The 23,503-nt window shown below is 41.7% G+C and overlaps 1 protein-coding gene and 1 non-coding gene across 3 annotated transcripts in view; both read right to left on the reverse strand.

The window, feature by feature from the left end:
• Positions 1-23,503, reverse strand: part of LOC124545117 (origin recognition complex subunit 3) — a 138,093-nt gene that overhangs the window by 44,415 nt on the left and 70,175 nt on the right. For both annotated transcript variants that reach the window (XM_047123934.1, XM_047123935.1), the window contains 2 exons: positions 11,619-11,816; positions 5,285-5,401 (listed from right to left, as the gene is read on the reverse strand). In XM_047123934.1, the coding sequence (XP_046979890.1) occupies positions 5,285-5,401; positions 11,619-11,816 (315 nt within the window). The remainder of the gene's footprint in view (positions 1-5,284; positions 5,402-11,618; positions 11,817-23,503) is intronic.
• On the reverse strand, positions 7,797-7,869 carry Trnat-agu. The gene has a single exon. It is a non-coding gene; the product is annotated as a tRNA-Thr (tRNA).

The raw sequence follows: 23,503 nt of genomic DNA on the forward strand, positions 1-23,503 counted from the left end.
TGCAACGTTTAACTTCACCATGCAATTTCGAAACTACAACTGCTAGGTTGCTGTCATTTGCAGAAATGAAAAAACATGGAAATTGACAGGAAGTGTCCAGACAAATCCAGTATGTGAAGAAACTGACAGACCCATCTGACACCACCTACTGTGCGACTTACCTGCAGTTACCATTATTAGCAAAGCGGTTATCACCAAGAGTGAACGTGCATCATTTTCCTTTCAATTCTTGCTCCAAGGGGGATATGCAGGCTGCTAGCTTGTTGCTCTACCACAATATCTAATAATAAATCAGTATTTAAATTTACAGCTCTAAAAAATGGCAGTATATTCACAATGTGCACCCAGTATTTCTTTTGCTGAATACATCAATATTTTTTCTGCCGATATATGCATAATTTTTTTTCGATATGTCGAAGGTCAATAATGATATATTTTCAACTATTGATGTATCGGATTCCCGATACTTTTAAAAATATGAACAGTCCTAGAGTGCAGCAGCAACTGAAGTGGACACTACAAGGGACGGACAAATACTAGTGAAGCTCTGTCAGCAGAAGCCTCACTAGGGGCAGCTATTGTTCTGTACCGGTAGTCAGCGACTGTAGCAGTGAAGTTTCCTGTTGCATGTAAAGATCGACAGCCACGAATGGAAGTACAGTGGTAGGGGTGAAACTCGCTGCCTTAGCAGATGGCTGTTGTGAGTGAATAGAACTGGAACTGCTAAGACAGCTGTGCGGCGAAAAGCCACCACACAGTGGTGGAGATTGCACGGCCCACAAATTCCACCTCATTGGTGCTGAGCACACATTTTGCTGTGTTGATGATGATGCCGGTGTCCTGGAGACGTTCAAAAATACCACAGAGATGCTCGCGGTCTTCCTCTACCATCGCAGACAAAATGAATACATCGTCCAGGTACGCAAAACGGCAAGGCAAGCCTCGCAGCACTCCGCCCAACAACTGTTGCCACATTTGGGCAGCATTACACAGGCCAGAAGTCCAAATAGCATGATGATTGCTATCTTCTGGGATGTCCTCAGGTGCACTTGGAATCTGGACAACAACCTTGGCACAGCTGATTGTGGTGAAGACTGTAGCCGCAGCCAGAGTGTTGTTGTAGCTGCGTAGATAGCTGCGTAGGAACAGCACTGGGCACCAGTTTGGGTATTTAGCTTCCAGTAATCCCCGATTGGTGCCAGAAGCCATCCTCCTTCCTGGCAAGATGAAGGGTGGACACTCACAGGCTCTTTGAAGCATGCAATATCCTGGCAGTGAGCAGCTCATCAAAATCGGCCTTGGCAATCTTCAGTTTGTGCAGTGCCAACGGGTGTTGCTGGCAGGAGTCCAGGGATGGCATTGATTTAGTGTACAGTTGAATTGCGGACCTCCCGAGGCATGCTAGACAGGCGTGTGAAGGCAGGGAATTGCGCCATGAGGTTGTAATTTGGGCCGGAATATGCCACCTGCTTCACATCAAAGATAACAGCGAAACAAGTGGTGCACTTTGTTGACCTAACATTGTTCCTGTCAACGTCAAGGAGCAGGTGGTAGTGTCCTATGAAGTCCACTTTGATAATGGGGTCACTAATGTCAGCGACAGTGAAAGTCCAGAGCAGCTTCCATTGCAGGCCAAAATCGAGGATGCAATGGTGAGTGCTGTATGCAGCAATGGTGGTATTAATTGCTGACATCAGCAGCATGGCTAAGTGGGATGGGGGGAGATAAGAGGATACAGGATCGCTAAGACAAAATTTCTACTTGGCACAGTCACATCATTTAAATACTGGACATAACGTTGCGAAGTGATATGAAATGGAACAAGCATGTGAGGATAGTGGTAGGGAAGGCAAATGGTCAGCTCTGGTTTACTGACTATTGAGAAAATTTAGAGAACCAGTATTTGAAGCGACTACTAAGTGATTCTCCTGCCACCAGCGTACATTGTGTGTACATGAAAATAAGGTACAAGAAATTTGGGCTCATACAGAGGCTTATAGACAGTCCTTTTTCTCTCAGGACACAAAAAGGAAATTACTAGTAGTCTGCCATGCACTATATGACGGGTCGCAGAGTATATATGTACATGTAAATTACACTATCAGCAATGACATAACAGCTATCCTCATGGACATAAACACATGTAGTGACCACGACCTCATTTAGATCTCTACGAGCAAGTTGCAATCACATTTTACACATCTCCTCATTCTTTCAGAAACTCAAAAACAATTGCTCATGAGTTTTTATAGATGTATTTGTACAACGTGGTACTACACAATATTTGTAATCCATTTTACGGAATGTAAATTGCAAAACAAGACATCACTGTGAGTGAGCTCCATGACAGTAGCAGCAGTGTGCTAGACAGTGACATCATAGGCAAATCATGTGACTCAAATGCAGTGTTATAGCGGGCTTTGAAATGACATTAATTTCATTTCTGTTTTCTCTTTTTACACCTTTCTTACTGAAATTCATTAAGGAAAAAAGCATGTTAAGAGCATAAAATGACATAGGGAACGATTTAAGACAATTTTCAGAAAACAGTGAAATATCCTATTCTGGGGACAAAGATAATTGGCAAATGACAAGAACTGTTGTTATTTTCCTTTCCTTTTTTTACCTCCCAACTTGTTTATAATGTTGTATGTAGGCATGTACCAACCTTCATTATACAATTTAAGATTGATTCATTACTACTGTTTCTCAGATGCATGTACAGTTTTTCACGCAATTAGGAGTTTTATGTATGAAGAAATGATCGTTACAACACCCGAGAAGGAAAGTTGCTACTCACCATATAGCGGAGATGCTGAGTTGCGCTAGGCACCACAAAAAGATTCAACCATTATAGCTTTCGGCCACCTGCCTTTGTCAGCAGAAAACACACACACACACACACACACACACACACACGTCTGCAGTCTCAGAGAGCTGAAACCGCACTGCGAGCAGCAGCACCAGCGCATGATGGGAGTGGCGACTGGGTGGGGATAAGGAGGAGGCTGGGTCAGGGAGGGGGAGGGATAGTATGGTGGGAGCGGCGAACAGTGAAGTGTTGCAGTTTAGACGGAGGACAGGAGATAAGGTGCGGAGAGGAGAGGGGGTAAGTAGTGAAAAGGAGAGAAATAAAAACAAAAAGAAATTAAAAGACTGAGTGTGGCGGTGAAATGACGGCTGTGTAGTGCTGGAATGGGAACAGGGAGGGGGCTGGATGGGTGAGGACAGTGACTAACGAAGGTTGAGGCCAAGAGGGTTACGGGAACATAGGATGTATTGCAGGGGAAGTTCCCACCTGTGCAATTCAGAAAAGCTGGTGTTGGTGGGAAGGATCCATATGGCACAGGCTGTGAAGCAGTCATTGAGATGAGGGATATCATGTTTGGCAGCGTGTTCAACAACAGGGTAGTCCACTTGTTTTTTGGCCACAGTTTGTCGGTGACCATTCATGCGGACACACAGCTTGTTGGTTGTCATGCCTACATAGAATGCAGCACAGTGGTTGCAGCTTAGCTTGTAAATCACGACTGGGTTCACAGGTAGCCCTGCCTTTGATGGGATAGGTGATGTTTGTGACCGGACTGGAACAGGTTGTGGTAGGAGGATGTATGGGACAGGTCTTGCATCTACGTCTATTACAGGGGTATGAGCCATGAGGTAACGGATTGGGAACAGGGCCTGTGTAAAGATGGACGACTATATTGTGTAGGTTCGGTGGATGGCAGAATACCACGATAGGAGGGGTGGGAAGGATAGTGGGTAGGACATTTCTCATTTCAGGGCACAACAAGAGGTAATGGAAACCCTGGCGGAAAATGTAATTCAGTTGCTCCAGTCCTGGATGGTACTGAGTTATGAGGGGATTGCTCCTCTGTAGCTGGACTGTGGGACTTTGTTAAATTTTTTAGGTCATTTCAGGCTATACAAGATCCGAAATTTACACAGAGCTGCAACTCTATGCAGCTTCAGTTGTGGGCCACAGTTTATCACTGGCGAGCAGTGCCTTGCCACACTCTCAGCAACACATGGTCGGACATTTCCAACAGTCGAGATGTGGAGAACAAGCTCGTAATGCAACAGTTGAACATACTCTGAACTGAGATAGATCGGGTGATGTGTGGTCTCGTGTTGTTTTGCTGGAAGATTTAGAAACAGCCACATATCCTAGCGCATCAGAAATACAAAGGCTGCTCTCCAAATTACTGGCCGCGTGAACCTGAGTGATCCTGTAATGTACCCAATGGCACCCAATACTGACACGCCAGGGTGGAACTAAGTAAAGAAGGGATATTAGTGTTTAATGCCCTTTCAACAACAAGGACATTAGAGATGGAGCACAGGCCAGTATTGAGGTAGGATGGAGAAGGAAAATGGCCATTCCCTGCAAAAGGAACCATCACACTATTTGCATCAAATGATTTAAGGAAAGCACAGAAAATGTAATCAGGATGGCCAGAAGCAGATTGTGCTAGGATGATGGATTGTGATGGAGATGAACGCAATCTGGGAGCGTTCTTTCCCCTTAAAGGATCCACACGCAGATACGCCCATACTGATGGTATAAGCAGAGGACTGACTTTTGTGAAGAAAACCATGTAATGCCACTCCCGTGTCCACGGAGTTGTCATTGGGTGCAACACTGTGGCAGTACTTTGTCTGCTGCCGCACTGAGAGGGGCTGTAACAACTGTTGCTGGGCTGACAGTCTGCAGTGCTCCAAATGTTGTTGCTTTGTCCATGTGGATACTGGTCCGCGAAAAAGCCCACATACTGAAATGTGTGTAATGTGGCCACACGAATAATTTGTATGTCCTTTCAGCTGCTTAGTCACACGGGGCCATTCAGATCCTACAAGTGTAAGATATGGCCCTCCTGAACTCATCGACTCCATATTTGCACGGCATGCCATGAGATCTTGACTGATATGAGCAATAGATGATTCTTCTTATCACACAAGGCATAAAATGATATTCTCATGAACAATCAACATTCAATGACTTTGAAACTTGCCAAGTAATTTTCCCATTTGTACCGAATGTAGATGACACTGCTCCTACCTACATTGTATGGCTGCACTAAAATGCTAATCATTAACAAATTCATGCAATTTGACATTTGTTCATCACACTGCATTTTTAATGATGTGAAGTTAAGCTTCGATCATTCAAATCTTTAGCCTTTCATACACTGGTTGGCTTTGATAAGTTTAAAACATAAGAAAAACAAAAATACATACAAATTTACATACAAAGGAAAAACCTAACAAATACAATAATACATACTGTTTTTCCAAGGGGAGACGTTGGAAGTGATGATGTGAAGCAGTGCAGACAACGTAATGCTATATGAAAATTCATCAAATGGGATCGAAGATTTTCAATCAGCTTCTTTAACAGATCCTGCAAAACAAAGTATGAGTCTCTTAGAATACAATAATTTCTTCAGACAACCACATTTACTTTTCCTGAGTGATGTGACAGTGCCAACGGCCAATATACAAGTAGTAAAATGGCAGTTATGTATCTTAGTCCATAATTATGGAGGGAGTAATAATTATCCAAATTTTCTTGCACTGTGATTTTGTGAAAAGTGGGGAAAGACACTAGGGAAATTTTAAGGAGCTTATTGTCAATGACTGACAACTCCATTTTTCACTAAATTTAGACAGATACCTTTATTACATTCCCATACTACAATGCGTATCCACCATGGCGGGACACCCCTGATATATTTGAAACAAAAAGTCACATTGTTGATATTGAAGATTACCCTGAAATACTGCAAAAATGGGACACTGAAGCTCTCAGGGAAAGACTCAATTGAACGTACTAGGAGGAACGAACCAAAGACAGTAACAAACTCAACTAAATACATTTTATTTATTTGTTTCTAGTGATCATCTAAACAATAAAATGTTCACAAAATCAAACAATGGGAACTCCAGGTAGAAATATCAACAATGCAGGAATAGACTGATTGCTACTTACCACAAAGGAGACATGGTAAGTTACAAACGAGCACAATTTATTGTGCCTGTCTGCGACTTAACGTGTCTTCTTTATGGTAAGTAGCCATCTGCCTTTTCCTATAAAAATGTTAAGATTTTTATGTAAAATGGACGAACTGAATTATGAGCTACCATAAAATACTTAATTTTAGCAGGTTTAAACCAAACAAATGAAAGACAAGGACTTGGATTTGGCATTAAAAGATATTCCCTCTTTGCTTCTGTCATTAAGAAATAGGCTGCTGAATTTCAGCATAATTATCTGCCCAATGAAGATGTGCAAAAGCATATATGACTGACGAGATCATGGCAAAACTTCAGTGTTTAACTTCATGGTTGTCAGATGAAGGTATGCAAGAATGTTAAGGTCACATTGGTCCATATCCACTGTATTAACACAAAAATTTGGTCGCGACTCAATGGGTGAAACGTTGTTCAAAAAAAGTTTCATAACAGCAGATGAAATCACGACACACCAGAGACAAAGCATCAGCCAAAAGAATTCCATCCGCAGGAATAGTCATGGCTACTATTTTCTAGAATTCTCGTATTATGGTGCTCACAGATTATCTTCAGAAGTGCAAAACCATCACTGGGGATAGTTCAGTACTAGATAATCTGAAGAAGGCTATTCAGGCCAAACCTCTATATCTTGCAAAGGAGAAAGATATCTTCCTTCATAATAATGCACCTTCACACCTCTCAAATCACTGCTGCAATTCTAATATCCTTTGTTTGAAGTGTTTCCACATCATATCACATGAAGAGACAGCAGAACAGATGCTTATTGTGGACAAATTTTATTATACTGGGGGCATTAAGAGGATGGAAAGATATTAGACTAAAGAAATTTTTTTACAAGGTGACAATGCTAAAAAATAATAATGAAAGATAAAACTACAGGTGACATTCTCTCTTTAATTTTGTATTTTCTTCATCAGATCAATAACTTTCTACCCATCCCTCACATACAGCAAAACACGAGTTACAGTTTTCTGGGGATACAGGAAATTAAAACAATTTACAAAGAACAACAGTAAAAATAGATTATTACAATGCACTTCAGACAATAAGTGAAGAAGTGATCAAACAAATGGTTGGCTCAAAATATTACACTACAATGTTCCTTTAGGCTTAGTACTGCTAGTGGTGGAGGTACACCCTGTTTTCCTTTGAACTACAAGCACCTCATCCACCCAGTTCCATAGGTAAATCTTAAAATACTTCAGGCTCTTTAACATGCTGCCTCACTCCATTAAGGAAAATGAGGTAACCCCTAGTGCACTACTGTATAGTGGCCTCACCAGAAGTGAATTGTAAAATACAGGAAATCTACATGCGGGTGGAACAACACTTTCACTGAATGTGCCTTAGCCACTGCACCAAATCAAGGGTGCAGGAGGAAGAGGTGAGAGGTAAAGAGCTCATGCTCAGTACACTGCAGCTACCATTGCAGAAACTACATGCACAATGTACCAAATACGACCTGAAAAGCTTTCTTACTGAAATTTGATCTCCAGTGTTATTATGCAAACGTATAATGTAAGAATGTATTGATGCTTGAAGAAGGGTTGAACAAATTCTCAAACAAACTGCTAAAGCCCTTTCCACTGAAATGAAAGTGGTATTTCGATAATAAATTCTAAAAGGGAGATAAATAGCATAACAACAAGAAGGGAAGAGCTCATGAAATTGGAAAATAAAGAGGCATGAAAGATGCAATGAAAGAAAAAAGCATCAGTCAATGCAACAAAATGGTGAAAGCTGAAGAAATGAATTAATACTTGTGCCATGGCCGGGACTTGAACCCAGGTCTCCTAGTTTACTAGACAGGAATGCTACCCATTACACCACCACAGCACAGATGTGAACTGAAGTGTGTGTTAAGGAGGGCATTGGACTAGAGTAGTCAGTGCAACAATCTTAGCTACAGTGCTGTGGTGGTGTAGCTTTCCTGCCTAGTAAGCAAGGACACCCAGGTTCAAGTTCCAGTCATGGCACAAATCTTAATTCATTTCTTCAGCTTCCATCATTATCATAGATAAAGATGAGAATCAAATGTCTCAAGGAAAATTTAATTATAAGATATAATGCAACAAAACTTTCACAACAGCATCTCCTTATTTGAAAAGCAGTAGAAACTGTGCAATTCATATCATGTATTGGTACCCATTATAGCTGTTTGTGACAAAGCAAGCCGGGATCTTTTCACTTCCTCTATTGTTTTACTACATACCTCCTTAAAGTCATTTTACTTTCATTTTTGCCTAATTCATTTACATACATGAGGATAATCTGCAGTTCCATAAAAGAGAAAGGTTGGCCCTCAGTCTAAAGGAATATACCACTAGATCTAAGTTTGTGCTTAGTTTTGTGTATGTACTCAATTTCCTAATTTGTTTTGACTATTCCGAGCTAATATCTTTTGTTATAGGATGAAATCGGTAACTGTTTCATGACTTAGATTCTATTGTTGACTTATACACAAATATAGATTTCGTACTAATTCTAAGCATTTGGAAGAAGACCCACTACGATTCTTAAGGTGTTTATTTGGCACTATTCGAAAACATGCTAACAAAGTCAGCTCTTAATTAATTCCAAAATAATTATAAGGTTTGTCAAAAGCATTGTTTGTATAACTATATCCTAATTTCATCATTTAAACAAATAATTCACCCTAACCCTTGTAGTAGAAGAAACTATTAAGAAGAAGGAATTTTTATATATATGCAGTTAATTGTATGAGTTATGTTTTAATTTTAATTTCTGTAACTTAAACGTTGAACAATGTATAGTTTCAATGCCTATTATTGTGAGAATATATAAAGGCCTGATTTTTGGTCCCAAAACAGTCAGTTCATGGCTGATTTTCAGACAAGGAAACTGTAATGGTTAGATCAACAACAATGCATCAACTTAACCGTGAAATAAGTGTAATAGACATAGGCCATATGTTAAAATAATGACAGTTTCTATTCAATAGCGTCAAACATACAATATTATTCTGCAAGAACTGTGTGGTTAGGTTTCTACTCCTCATAGATTTTCAACGGTAAACTATCGTAGCAGTATGCTGAAGTTTGCCTGCAAACTATTAATGAGGCTTATCAAAAGTTAACCAATAGTGAACTGTAAACATAACTGTATAATACTGTGGTGTTGTGAACAGTGAAAGTAAAGAACTTTGAAATGCAACTTTGCAACTGTCGGATACATCATTTACAGTAGCCAACGTTGAACTTCCACCCCCTACCCCCATTTTTCAGCCAGTATGACAACGCAGTATGTCAACACCAAGGAAAATGTATCTGTGATACTACTACTGTTCAACTGTTGTGAACTGGCTGTGTGGAGAACAAAGACTTATTCACAAGGACTTCTTATAATGAGCTTACAATTAGATCATACATAGAATTGCTATTAGATTCAAGCATCATTAGACAGATTTCACATTATCACAAGACGAGCTAATCCTGTCTGTGTATGAAGAAGAGGGAAATAATATACGGGCCTGATGAGACTGTAACAGCTGACTAATCAATTTCCATTTTAAGTAAATGACTGTCACGTTTGTTCTGTGGGAAAGAACTGTTTGTGCATTCATGGCTTATGAACAGAGCATGCAACCTTTTGAATTTGTTGTGAATATTTCCACCCTTCAAAAGGAAAGAGACACATACCACTAGCCGTTAATAAGCAAAAGTATTGTATGGTGCGCACAACATGCAATAATTCCCCGTTCACAGAAGGAGTTATAGTCTGTTTCTGCATTATGATACTAATTTACAGTTTGATTATGTAAAACTGTGACATGGGCATCTTTAGGTCGGTAATGGAATGTCAAGTTTCCATCAGACACTGATAGTGGTTGTGCAGGATCTGATGGACCCAATGGTACATGCCCACTGAGCCCAGCTTCCTGCGGCTCTGGACTATGAGTACCCTCTGCTGCCACAATACAGAATGGCTGGTGGCAGCCACTCAATGCACTAGCACTTAGAGCGTCTTCACTATGATACAATCGCTCGTGCTTACTTAAGGGCGCCTCCTCCTGGTTGACAATGTGATAGCTGGACTCTGTTTCTTGGTGCATTATTTGTAATGGGTCTTCATATACTTGGAGAAACACATATTAAGTAAATCTTCTGTTCAGTTTGTTAACTTGTTTGTTAATCATTTCTGCTCCTGTCCAGCTTTTCTATGACGACGGTTGCCGCACCACCCCATAAGCCCACCTTTCCTTACCATTGTGTGTGAAGTTGTACACAGCAAAAACCAGTTAACCTAACAATTCACGAAGAATGTGTAAACTGTGGTAATTAAGGGTTTCACCACACCAGTTATATACTTTATCAGCAGAAGAATGCAGCCAAGAACTAAACCCTGAGGACTATTGACAGGTGGACTGAAAATTTGTCTAAATACTCCAATATAGTGTGTATAAATGCTTCTGTTATATCTAAAATTATGTACATTATCTGGTTACCTTAGTCTACCATAAACCTTTATGAATCCACAAAATGATTCCATATGCTGTGTGTCTTTAGAAAATTACAAATTGTGACAAACAGCATCTTTAAATAACTTATTTATGATGGGATCAATTATAGTGCTCCTAAGTTTGAAACCTTTTGCATACTCATCACTTTGCTTTAGGTAGGTTCTGCTTAAACTTATTTTTAAGATGGTGTATGTCTATGATCTGTAAATCTGCAGGCTACAGGGAAAACTTCTCTCCCCCAAACCCCATTAACAACATGTGGTTTCTTCCCCCTCCTCGAACTTTTTTTGCCAATGACCACACTAGCTTATGTGATTATTTCTTCTTTAAGTGTATTATTTTACACGTTACATGTTCAATATCTATTACAGATTTAATTTTCTTAGAAAAACAACAATCATTCAGCTAACAAACAAAATATAAACTGAACAATCCTGTATAAACTGCATCATCCCATGTCTAATGACTTGATGTTGGTGGGACATTAAATCCTTATCAATTTTCCTTCTTCCTGTATCATTAGGAACAGGAAAATTTCACAAACATGATAATGTGGGGGAAAAGAGCACAAAAATTAGCCCTTTCTGTCGAAATAATGCAAAACTAGCCATTTTTACCAGTAACTGCAAAATTTTGTAATTTTTCCGTACAAAAATATTTTAAATCTCAGGACGGTAGTTTACTAATATTCACTGATAGTTATTCAATGTTCAAACTGCATTTTGATTGCTAATCTCAAGCCTGAGGGTCATGTATAATCTTAAACTGACAGTTCATTTCCTGCGTAACAAACTTTGATGTGAGATGAAATTAGCACCAAAATTAGCAAAAACAATATGGAATTTGGCAAAAAAAAAAAACAACACACACACACACACACACACACACACACACACACACACACACACACACACACACACAACCGAATGCGGCAAAAAAAAAAAAAAAAAAAAAAAAAAAAAAAAAAAAAAAAAAAAAAAAAAAAAAAAGCATCTTATTTGGCCATAAAATAAAACAATTTTTTCCTATCGCTATGTCTCATCACTTCCATAACAATTTAGCGGTCTTCAAGTAGAAATATTATTTATTACTGCAGCTTACTCACTCGGAAGCAGGTATCATCCAAAAGAATAGGAGCCCTTTGCTTTGTGGGAAGAGATTCGACATATGCACGCAGAGACGGCAGACGCCTGAGATACTCGAGATCCTCTGCAACTAAGCCAGACACTCGGGAATCCAGTTCTTTATGTGAACAACACAATGAAAACCAGTCCCGATCAGCATAATGGTCCATCATACAAATCTGTAATAAATAAAACAAAACAATTTAACCAACGAAAATTCGCATGTAACAAAAGCCACAGACATAGTTCATGCAGTTCAGACCAAACTTTGACAAATTACTGAATGTGAAAAATGATCCATTGTTTTCATTTCCAAGCAAATATGCCTCAGATACTGCTGTCAAAAGTACATAGGACTTCACATATGGTCACTAACCATTATTTAAAATAGGAAAATAATCTTGCATTGCTAATTTAACATGTTGCAGACCAATAAGTGAATTACACGCATCAAACAATGGAAGATCAAGGATGCAATAATGACAATATTATGTAAAAAGAAGACTGATGTTCACCATATAGTGTAGACAATGAGTTGCAGACAATCACAACAAAAAGACTGCTAAACAAGTAAGCTTTCGGCCAAAAGGCCTCCTCCTGAATTTGACAACATACAAAAATAAATTCATGGTAAATTCATGCAAATGCAACACACACACACACACACACACACACACACACACACACACACACACACACACACACACACGACAATAGTCTATGGCTGCTGAGACCAGACTGCAAGCAGCAGTGCATGACAGGAGAAGCAATGTGTGTGGTGGGGATAAGGAGGAGGTTGAGAAAGGGAGGGATACCAGGGAAGGGGTGGGGGATGGTAAAGTGCTGCTTGTGGGAGCAAACAGGGATGAGGTGAGGCGAGGATAGGGCAGCCAGGAGCAGTGGGGAGTTCAAAATAAGGGGAGGGTTGGTGGTTGTTGTAGTGGTGGTGGAGGGGGTGGGGCAGCAGAAAGAAGTAAAACGACTGTGGGTCAGTTGGTGGAACAGAGGGCTGTGTAGCGCTTGAGTGGGAACAGGGAAGGGGATAGTGACTGTGACTAACAAAACTTGAGGGTAGAAGGGTTGCAGGAATTTAGGATATATTGCAGGGAGAGTTCCCACCACACACACACACACACACACACACACACACACACACACACACACACACACACACACCTCATGTGTGTACATGTGTAATAGTATAAACACCATCCCAGTTTTTTAACTAACTGTTCCTTCTTTGGGAGAAGGAAAGAATAGGTTTGGGAAGATTAAAAAAAGAGGGGCAGGTCACTCAAATACCAGGATGAGACGGTGCCAGTTGTTGGGAGGTTGTGGTGGCTGCATCTTAAGCATATTAGTGCACACTATAAAAATCTTCATTGAAGGGTGTCTAATAACAGAGCAAAAGCATCTGGAACAACAACCTCCAGAACTAAAGTGGACTGACACTAAAGAATCTTATGCCACGTGTTGCAGGAGTGGAGTCAAACATCTAAAGTGACAGTGTTCATATCTTATGCTAGAAAAACATCTGCTGAAACTGGAAGGATTACACAGAAACAGTGTCATATTTTCGAATGTTTCATATTTTATTAAAACCTTCATTTGGCCATGAACAAAATATAGAAACATTGATCTTGGCCAAATATAGGTTTCAAAAAAATTTACAACATTCAAGTTTACAGATAACTGTTTCCATTGTGACATTGTCACGTAATTACAACACCTTACACTATAAACATATGATTACAATTTCAGAAAAACTGGGTAATTTACTCAAGAGAAACAGATTCAGAAATTGACAAAGTCAATAATGTGTCAGTCCATTTCTGGCCCGTATGCAGCAGTTAGTTTGCTTGGCATTGGTTGATTGAGGTGTTCGATGTCCCTCGAGAAATATTGTGCCAAATTCTGTCCAACTGGTGCATTAGATTATCAAAATTCCGAGCTGGTTGGAGCACCCTGCCAAAAACACTCCAATCGTTCTCAACTGTGGAGAGAATCGGAGACCTCGCTGGCCAATGTTTTTTTTTTTTTTTTGGCAAGCAAGAAGACAAGCAATACAAACTCCCGCCATGTGCAGGTGCAATTATCTTGATGAAATGTAACACCAGGATGGTTCGCCATGAAGGACACAAAACAGGGCACACAATCTAATCAATGTACCGCTGTGCTCTAAGGGTGTCACGGATGACAACCAAAGGAGTCCTACTATGAAAAGAAATGCAACGCCAGATTATCGATTCTGGCTGTTGGGTCATATGGTCGGCAAGAGTCATAATGGTATCCCATCACTGTCCGGTGCATCTCCAGACACACCTTCCACCTGCAGTCTGATTGTCTTCAGTGATGAGTCCCACTCTGAATAGAGTCCCAAAGACCAGTAAAGACACATCTGGTGACAACCCAGACATCGGCCGGATACTGACCTGACTGCCACCTGGTGTACAGCATAACAAGCAAGAGTGATGGTCTGGGATACCATTTAATTTCATAGCAGGAGCCCTTTGGTTGTCACCTACGGCAGCCTTACAGCAAATCGGTACGTTTGTCAATATTTTGTTGGCCTTCATGGCAGGGCATCTTGGGATTACACATCAGCAAGGCAATGCCCGCCTGTACAAGGTTAGAGTTTCTAGTTCTTGTCTTAGTGCTTGCCAAACCCTACACTGGGCAGCAAGGTCACCGGATCTCTCCCTAATTGAGAATGTTTGGAGCATTATGGGCAGGGCCTTCCAACCAGTTCGGGATTTTGATAATCTAACTCACCAGTTAGACAGAATTTGGCACAATATCCCTCAGGAGGACATCCAACAACTTTATCAATCAACACTGTGCTGAATAACTGCTTGCATAAGGACCAGAGATAGACCAAAGTGTTGCTGACTTGCTCAATTTGTCAAGCTCTTACTCTTCAATAAATAATCCAATTTTTCTGAAAAACATTTGTTTGTCCATGTAACTACAGATTTCCATGCCACTTGGATACTGTTGTGATGTGTCTTTTCTTTTTCTTTTTTTCTTAAGTATATTTTTTCCTAACTTCTTTTCCCTGTTGCCTGTTTGTCTTGTTTTGTTTCAGGGTGCGAAAACAACTAGGGCCGTATGTGCCCGTGTCAGAATCATAGAACACAAAGACAAAAAAGGAATTAAAAATTACTACACAAAAGCCCAATTGACAGAAGGGAAGACAGCCAAAAAATATAGACATGAAGAAAGGTCCATAAAATACACCACAGAGAAACGGAAGTCCTGAACTGAAGATTAAATGCCCTTTGCCATACTGCTACGACGGATAAAAAGTAAAATGCGGTCGACAGTCCCCATGTCATTCACTAAAATGGCTTATAGCTCAAACGGAAAACATAAATGAGAACATAAGTGGTTAAAAAAAAGGGCATTCTGTCAGGAAATGGCGAATCGCCAAAGATTGAGGGCAATGAGCACAAAGTGGTGGGGGAGCACCACTTAACAAATGGTGATTGCTAAACAGACAGTGCTAAAATGATCTCCTCAAAACAAGAGGGACAAGCCTCTGGGAGTTGCTTAATTTCCCAGAGATTGTTCCCACAAAGGGAGCAGCAGTGGTGATGCAAAAGTTACGCCACGTGCTGATAGACGGCAACACAGAGATCATCGGAAGGAATAGAAGAACCAGTAGGCCAAGATATGAGAACTGCAGCCATGGCAGCAGTGTCAGGGCATTGAGAGAGTCAGAGCAGGTGACACAATTGAAAAAGCCTGTGTTGTTGGATGTATTGCGCGAGTTGATACAGGGCAAAGAGCTTTGCTGTAAATACTGAACAGTGTTCCGGAAGCTGATACCAAAAATTTTTGGTACCAGTCACAAAGGCACACCACACACCACTGTCAGTCCAAGAGCCATCAGTGTACACAAACGTCTAATGCGAAGTTCTGTGTAAAAGGCTGGGAAACTCGCGGTGATAGAGCAAAGCTGAAGTAATGTCCACGGGCCACTGCAGGAAGCCAAAGTGATGAAGGGTTCTCACCCATTGGAAAGAGGCCGGTAATGTGAAGTTAAGCTGCTGGAGCAAGAGCCGAAAGCGAACTCCAGGAATTAACAGAGAAGAGGGACGCACCCCATACTGGTGATCAAAGGAGTCACTGAAGGAGGCATAGGATGGCCAAACATTGCAGACAAACAGCATGCGTATCTGCTGAGGAGAAACTCACGGCAGTATGACGACAGTAGTTCGGCAGCTTCTGCACACAGACTCTCAACCGGGCTAGAGTGAAAGGCACCAGTGGCCAGATGGATACCACGATGGTGGATAGTATTGAGATGTCGTAATAAGGATGGACGTGCAGATGCATTAACAAAACACCCATAATCTATTTTCGAATGGAGAAGGGACCAGTACAAATGGAGGAGGATCGGCCGATCCGCTCCCCAGGAAGTACAACTGAGGACACACAGGACATTGAGGGACCAGGTACAGTGGGCAGCCAGGTAAGAAATGTGGGAGGGCAAAGAAAGTTTCCTATCGAACAAGAGCCACAAGAGCAACAGGCCCAAGATGTAAAGACGGTGGACGAAACCAATTTCACCACCAGAAATTCATACAAAGGGTTTTCTCAGTGGAAAATTGAAAGATTTCAATGCTCCATTAGTACATGTGATCGGACATCGCTGAAGACACTGCTTAATGACACAGGTCTGTGGGGAACTGCAACAGTGTGCAAAATCGTCAATGAAAAGGGAGCTGGAGATGCCTGCTGGGAGACAGGTTAATGGAGACAGCAAAGAAGGTGCCACCCAGGACAGAACCCTCAGGCACACCATTTCCCTGGATAAAAGTGTCCAACAAGGCAGTCTTTTACAAATTCCTGAAGAAAACAAGGCATGCTGACACAGAAGCCCCACATGTAGAGAGTACAGAGGATACCAGTCCTCCAGCAGGTGTCATAGGTTTTCTCCAAGTCTAAGCACACAGCCACAGTCTGGTATTTCTGCAGAAAATTATTCATGACATGGCTTGAGAAAGTGACAAGATAGTCAACTGAAGAACGGCGCACTCAAAATCCACACTGTTCAGTGGTTAGTAAATCGCGAGACTCAAGCCACCGTACCAGCCAGGCATGAATCATATGTTCCATCACCTTGCAAACACAGCTGGTGAGAGAAATGCGGCGATAGCTAAAAGGAAGGTGTTTGTCCTTACCAGGCTTAGGTAAAGGTGTGACAGTGGCTTAACACCAACATCTAAGAAACATGCCCTCTGCCCAGATGCAATTGTACATATGAAGGAAAAAGTACTTGCCCACAAGAAAAACGTTCTGCAACATCTGAAAGTGAACATTGTCTGACCCTGGGGTGGAGGATTGGGATGAAGTGAGAGCATGGTCTAGGTCCCACACAGTAAAGGCAGGATTGTAGCACTCATGATTTCTGAGAAGAGAACAGAATCGCCCGAGGCTTCTCCGCTCGTTTCCTATGGAGGAAGGCAGGCTGATAGTGAGTGGAGCTTAAAATATCTGCAAAATAGCTGCCCAAGGTATTGGAAATAACAGTAGGGTTCACTATGACATCATCTGCTACTATCAGGCTGGAAATCAGGGAATGGACCTCGGTCCCAGAGAGCCATCTGAGATTGGACCACACGATGGCAGGGAGTGTGGAACTGTTAAAAGAATTAGTAAAAGAAATAAGCTAGCTTTTTTGCTATACCGAAGAATGAGATGACACTGTCCATGGAACTGTTTATAATGAATGCAATTTGCCATCACAGGATGAGTGTTAAAAAAGCGGGGATCATGTCTCCGCACACGAATTGCGTCTCAGCACGCCTCAATCCCCTAAGGGACTGGGACACTGTGTGGTAAAGAGGAAGTGCAAGGAATGGAACATTCTGTGGCAGTAATGATAACATTTGCAAGATATTCTGCCTGGTCATCACAACTAGGGAACTGTTGTTTCTTGAAGGTTGCCAGGGAGGAGTAAAGCCTCCAGACGGCCTTAGAAAGCTGGCATTTGGGTGTGGACATAGGTGGTGGTAGGACTCAGCAAACAGAGAGCACACAGGAAATGGTCACTCGAGTACATATCAGAAGGAGAAAGTACTTGCCCGCAAGAGAAAGGTTCTGTAACATCTGAACATGAGCACTGTCTGACCCTGGGGCAGAGGATTGGGATGAAGTGACAGCAAGCTGGAGGCAATGAGCAAGCTGGGCAGTGCAGAAGGAGAGCTCCAAATGGGAATAGGTGTGTGTAGAGTCTGAAAGAAATGTGAGTGCTCCTGCGTTAAGGCAGATGAGGTTAAGTTGGCTGAGATGGTCAGCCAAGAGGGCAATTCTTGGATAGGTTCTGGGAGAGCCCCAAAGGGGACAGTGTGCATTAAAGTCACCGAGCAGCAGAAAGGGGTGAGGGAGTTGCCCAATAAAATGGAGGTATTCTGCCTTGGTGACACCAAATGACAGAGGGATGTAAACGGTACAATGGGATAAGGTGAAGTGAGGAAGGAAAAGAAAGACTGCAACAGCTTGAAGCAGGGTAGTCAGGGATACGGGTTGACTATGAAAGTCATCTCGGATGAGAAGCACGACTCCCCCACAAGACAGAATTCTGCCCTTGGGGGGGAAGGTCAAAGTGGACTGGAAAGAAATGCAAGAGCTCAAAGCAGCCATGAGGATACACTTTTGTTTTCTGGACCAAGAGAATAAGTGGACACTGCAACCCCAAGAGCAGACAAAAGTCCCTTTTGTTGGATCAAAGGACGTGAACAACCCATTGGAGGAGACTCACGATGAGAAAAGAGGAGGAGGGAAAAAATGAAGGGGCATCACCTCGGTGGCTGCCGAGTGCCAGCCTTCGAAGACTCACTGCTACAGGGTGCAGAGGCTCGAGGATCCTGCTCCACGAGATCTACAGACTCATCGTCGCCCTCCTTCTGTCTGTATGCGGAGTCCAGGGCAGAAAATCGGTTGCACCAGCAACACAAGGTTGGCTGGGCAAGGGTATTAAGTGGTGACACCATCGAAGAGGATCTCCCGAGTCAGCTAAGGAAAAGACAGTTTCCCTTTGTTTGATTCCTTGGAGCGTTTCCTGTCAGCAGAGGAAAACTCAGATGTTTGTTGGCTGGATGGATATAAGATGTCTGCACTGGGGTATTCCTTCTGTCCTTTCCAGCCTGCCAATTGTGGGGCAGATGACTTTGCCTCATGAGGTGAATGTCTGGTGGCATGTTGCACAGCTGGCAGCTGGAGGAGGAAACACGGATGCTACTGTGACAATGGCCAATTTTAGAACTGTGGTGCTGAATTTGAGGTAACATATCTGCGTGGCCTTGTCCTTCATGGAGAGAGATGTAGTAACAACAGTACTGCAAGAGCTGGATGGTAGAATGCAGGGTTTCCGACTAGCCGACAACTTGTGAGCAACCGGGTAAGGCACTTTTTAATTCCCCCAGATCTCCTGGACGGCCCGGTCATTGAGAACTTGGGGCAATCTCGGAAGGAGGCGGCATGGTTGGCATTGCAATTGATACAGTGGGGAGCAGGAGGCAGACAATCACACTCTCGAGCATCCGACCACAGGTTACACAATAGGCCAGGTGTTGACACGATATTCGAGTGTGATTGTAATGATGACACTGGTAGCGGGTTCAGAATGTACGGTCAAACTGCGATGGCTTAATAGCCTGTTTTGATCTTTGATGGAAGCATCTCTCTATCAAATTGAGGAAAAAACAGTATGTGTGAGCACTAAGGATTATCTACCATTTTCATCACCCAATGGACTGCAATGACACCCTGATCAGAATGGTACATTTGGATTTCTGCCTCGATTAGACCATCGAGCAGCCTAGTGTAAATAACACTGTGGGAAGAATTCTGTGTTCAATGGGCCTAAACATGAACAGGATAGTCATGGAGGAGCGAAGCTGCACGCAGTTGTCGTGCTTGTTATCAGAAGGAGTCTCTAAAAGCAAAGTGACATTGCCTGAATGAGAGCAGGATTTCACAGGACCAGTAACTGCACCAATGCCTTTCCGAATAATAAATGGATTTACCATAGCAAAGGACTGAACTGTCTTCAATACATGAAACCACGAGGAACCGTGGTGGAACTGGGAGAGTCTTTGAATCGTTAACCTCATTTCGTTTACTTTTAGTAGATGTTGACTCAGAAGATGATGATTGGCTCAATGAGAGAAAATCACCAATGACTGCCACCAGCATCTCCGATGGCGTGCTCCTTCCAAATATGGGGGGTGGCATAAGGATGCAGAAGACACATAATGTGTATCCACAGGATATGTGGCCTGTAACTGAAAAAGTGTCACAATCTCTTCATTGGCAAAAGATTCCAGAATTGTCCCCCATTCAGATCTCTGGGAGGTGACTGCCAATGGGAGGTGACCATGAGAAAAAGATTGAATAACCAATGAAAGGATAACATTTTATGGGATGTGGAATGTCAGAAGCTTGAACGTGGTAGGGAAGCTAGAAAATCTGGAAAGAGAAATGCAAAAGCTCAATCTAGCTATAGTAGGGGCCAGTGAAGTGAAATGGAAAGGAGACAAGGATTTCTTGTCAGATGATGATGGGGTAATACCAACAGCAGCAGAAAATGTTATAAAGGGAGTAGGACTCATTATGAATAATAGGCAGGTAGGGCAGAGTGTGTGTTACTGTGAACAGTTCTGTGACAGTGTTGTTCTTATCAGCATTGACAGCAAACCAACACTGACAACGATAGTTCAGTTATACATGCTGACGTCGCAAGCTGAAGATGAGAGAGTAAAGGGCGTATCAAAAACAATCATCCGATTTGGCACGTCTATATTTCTGAAACTAATAAACATAAACAATGAATTTTGTTTTTTGATTAACAGGAAACTCCCAAAGGTTTTTTCATGCCTTTTCATAGTTATCCAACATGCTCCCCTTGAGATGCACGGTGTATGTCAATGCGGCATGCAAATTGTTCCCACACTGCTGCGAACAAGTCTTGAGTTACATCTTCCACAGCTGTTGTTATGCGATGTCTCAGTTCATTCATTGTTGTTGGTAACGGATGCACATAAACGGAGTCTCTTATAACCCCCACAAGAAATAATCACTTACAGTCAGGTCTGGTTTCCCACAATTCCAGATGCCAGTGTGGCGGTGTCACATCCTGTTGGCAAATCAAGGTGTTCAAATCAGCCTCTAACTGTAGGAAAAGGAAGTTCTCAAGTATATCTCAAGTGTATCTTGATGTGCTTCCTGTAACAGTGTTCTTGGCAAAGAAAAATGGACCATACACCTTTTCCTGTGAAATTGCACGAACCACATTAAATTATGGAGAGTCCCTCTCATGTTGCAGAACTTCATGTCATTGTTCTGTACCCCATATTCTCAGAATATGACAGTTCACCTTTCCATTTAAGTGGAATGTTGACTCGTCACTAAATGTGGAAAAAAACCGTCATCCTCCATCTTGCTAAGAACGAAATTACAGAACTCCACAGGTTGTAGTTTGTCACCTTCATGAAGAGCTTGTAGTAGCTGAAGTTTGCTTCATGTATAAGTGTTGACGGAACAAACACCAGGCAGACATTGGGTGCATGTTGAACTGTCGAGCTGCACGGCAAACTGATTTCTGCAGCCTCCTTGTGAAACTATGGCGGATGTGCTTAGTGCCTGTGTGAGACACTCTGAGACAGCCCGCCAATTTGCCTTTACAGAAACAACCTGTTTCTTGAAATTGTTCATGCCATCACCTAATGCTGTGCCATAGGAGGATCCACACCGTACCTAGTACGAACGTCACACTGAACAGTTATTACTGACCTGCACTACACAAAACATAGAATACAAAATGCTTTCTGTTGCCCTGACGCCATTTTTACTAGAACTGGAACTGAATTGGAAGCATACTGCTGCTACATAGCGAGAACCATGTAAAACTCTAGAGTTTGCTGCATCTGACAGTAGGTTGTTCACACACATATCTCAAATAACATAAGAGTTATGATTTTTTTAAATCTGATGATTCTTTTCGATAAACCCTGTATATGAGGATATACAATGGGTAACTCAGTATTTAAAGGGAGATGAAAATCATGGTGGACTGGAATGCAGTTGCAGGGAAGGAGTAGAGGAAACAGATACAGGAGAATATGGGCTTGTGATAAGGAATGAGACAGAAGAAAGACTAATTGCATTCTGTAATAAATTTCAGCTAGTAATAGTGAATACTGTTCAAGAATCACAAAAGGACACAGTGAATTTGGAAAAGGTCACGTGATGTGGAAAGATTTCACTTAGATCACATCATGGTCCGGCAGAGCTTCCGGAATCAGACAGTGGATTGTAAGGCATACCCAGGAGCAGATACAGACTCAAATCACAATATAGTAGTGATGAGTAGGCTAAACTTTAGGACATTAGTCAGGAATAATCAATACACAAAGAAGTGGGATGCAGAAGTACTGAGGAATGACGAGATATGCTTGAAGTTCTCTAAGCAATAAGCGACAGCTCAATAGGCAGTACAGCTGAAGAGGAATGGACGTCTCAAAAAGGGCAATCACAGAATTTGGAAAGGAGAACATAGGTACAAAGGATTAACTGCAAAGAAACCATGGGCAACAGAAGAAATACTTCAGTTGGTTGGTGAAAGAAGGGAGTACAAATATGTTCAGGGAAATTCAGGATTACAGAAATACAAGTTGCTTAGGAGTGAAATAAAAAGGAAGTGCCTGGAAGCTAAGACGAAATGGCTGCATTAAAAATTTGAAGGATTTGAAAAAGAAACAATTGTTTGAAGGATTGACTCAGCATATAGGAAAGTCACTAGTCTGAGATAAGAGGTTGGGCACAGGAGAGGAATTCGTGGTGGGTCAGTTAGAAGACTAATGACTTTTTAAAAAAAATAAAAAGCTGTGCCATGCTGACTAAGAATCAGAATATGGTGTACACAGAAAGACAAGACATACAATAAGCAACTAACACCATTACAAACCAAAGATGACCAATACCAGAAGTCATCAGTAGTGAATATTATTTACCGGTGGGTGAGCTAATAGCATTAGCTCTGTCTCTCTATTGTTTGACAAGGGAGAGAATTTAAGCAAAAACTACAGTCTCTTCTTATAAGGTCACTTATTAAGGAAACAGTTTAGGTTAAGTTAACAACACTATCCCAATACCTGGAAGTGCATGCCAGAATCTCTGTGTTCCTATTCCACAAGATGACAAGTACCAAGGAAATATTCTGAAATGGCAGATGTGTATGGTAGTTGTAAGCATATGTGAGAATCGTATCCCTTGCAATGTGTATCATACATTGGTCAGACCATCAGGATCATGGAGAGCTGGCATATAGAACACATGCTTATGACAGCACAGCAAAACTGCTGTTGCATAACACTGCCTTGGCACCTGTCATCCTGTGGAATATAACAACACAGAGATTCACTTCTAGTTATTGGGATATTGTTATTAAGGAAGCAGCTGAGACTAAATTAGCAGGTAGTCTTATAATAGATATGGGGACTTTTGCTTAAATTCCACTTGGAATCCTGCTCTTTCTCTGGTCACACAACACAGAGACAAGAGTTAACACTACTTGCTCATGCAATGGTAATTAATACTCACTGCCGATAACTTCTTTGGTTGTGTGTTGAGGCTACTTGCTTACTGCACATGTAGCCTTTTTGCATGTGCCGCATTGTCTCATTTTGCACCTGTCTGCATTCCCATAAGTTATTTGGAAGTTTTATACGTGGGGAACTCAAGTTTCACAGGTTCATTTCTGTTGTACAGACTTTTTATAGTGTTTCCAGTTTTCAACCATTCCTTCTTTGCTTAGTATTGGCTTACCATCAGATCTGTAGATACAGCTGCTTTTCTTTTC

Source organism: Schistocerca americana, chromosome 8 (genome assembly GCF_021461395.2).
Source record: "Schistocerca americana isolate TAMUIC-IGC-003095 chromosome 8, iqSchAmer2.1, whole genome shotgun sequence".
Lineage (NCBI taxonomy): Eukaryota > Metazoa > Arthropoda > Insecta > Orthoptera > Acrididae > Schistocerca > Schistocerca americana.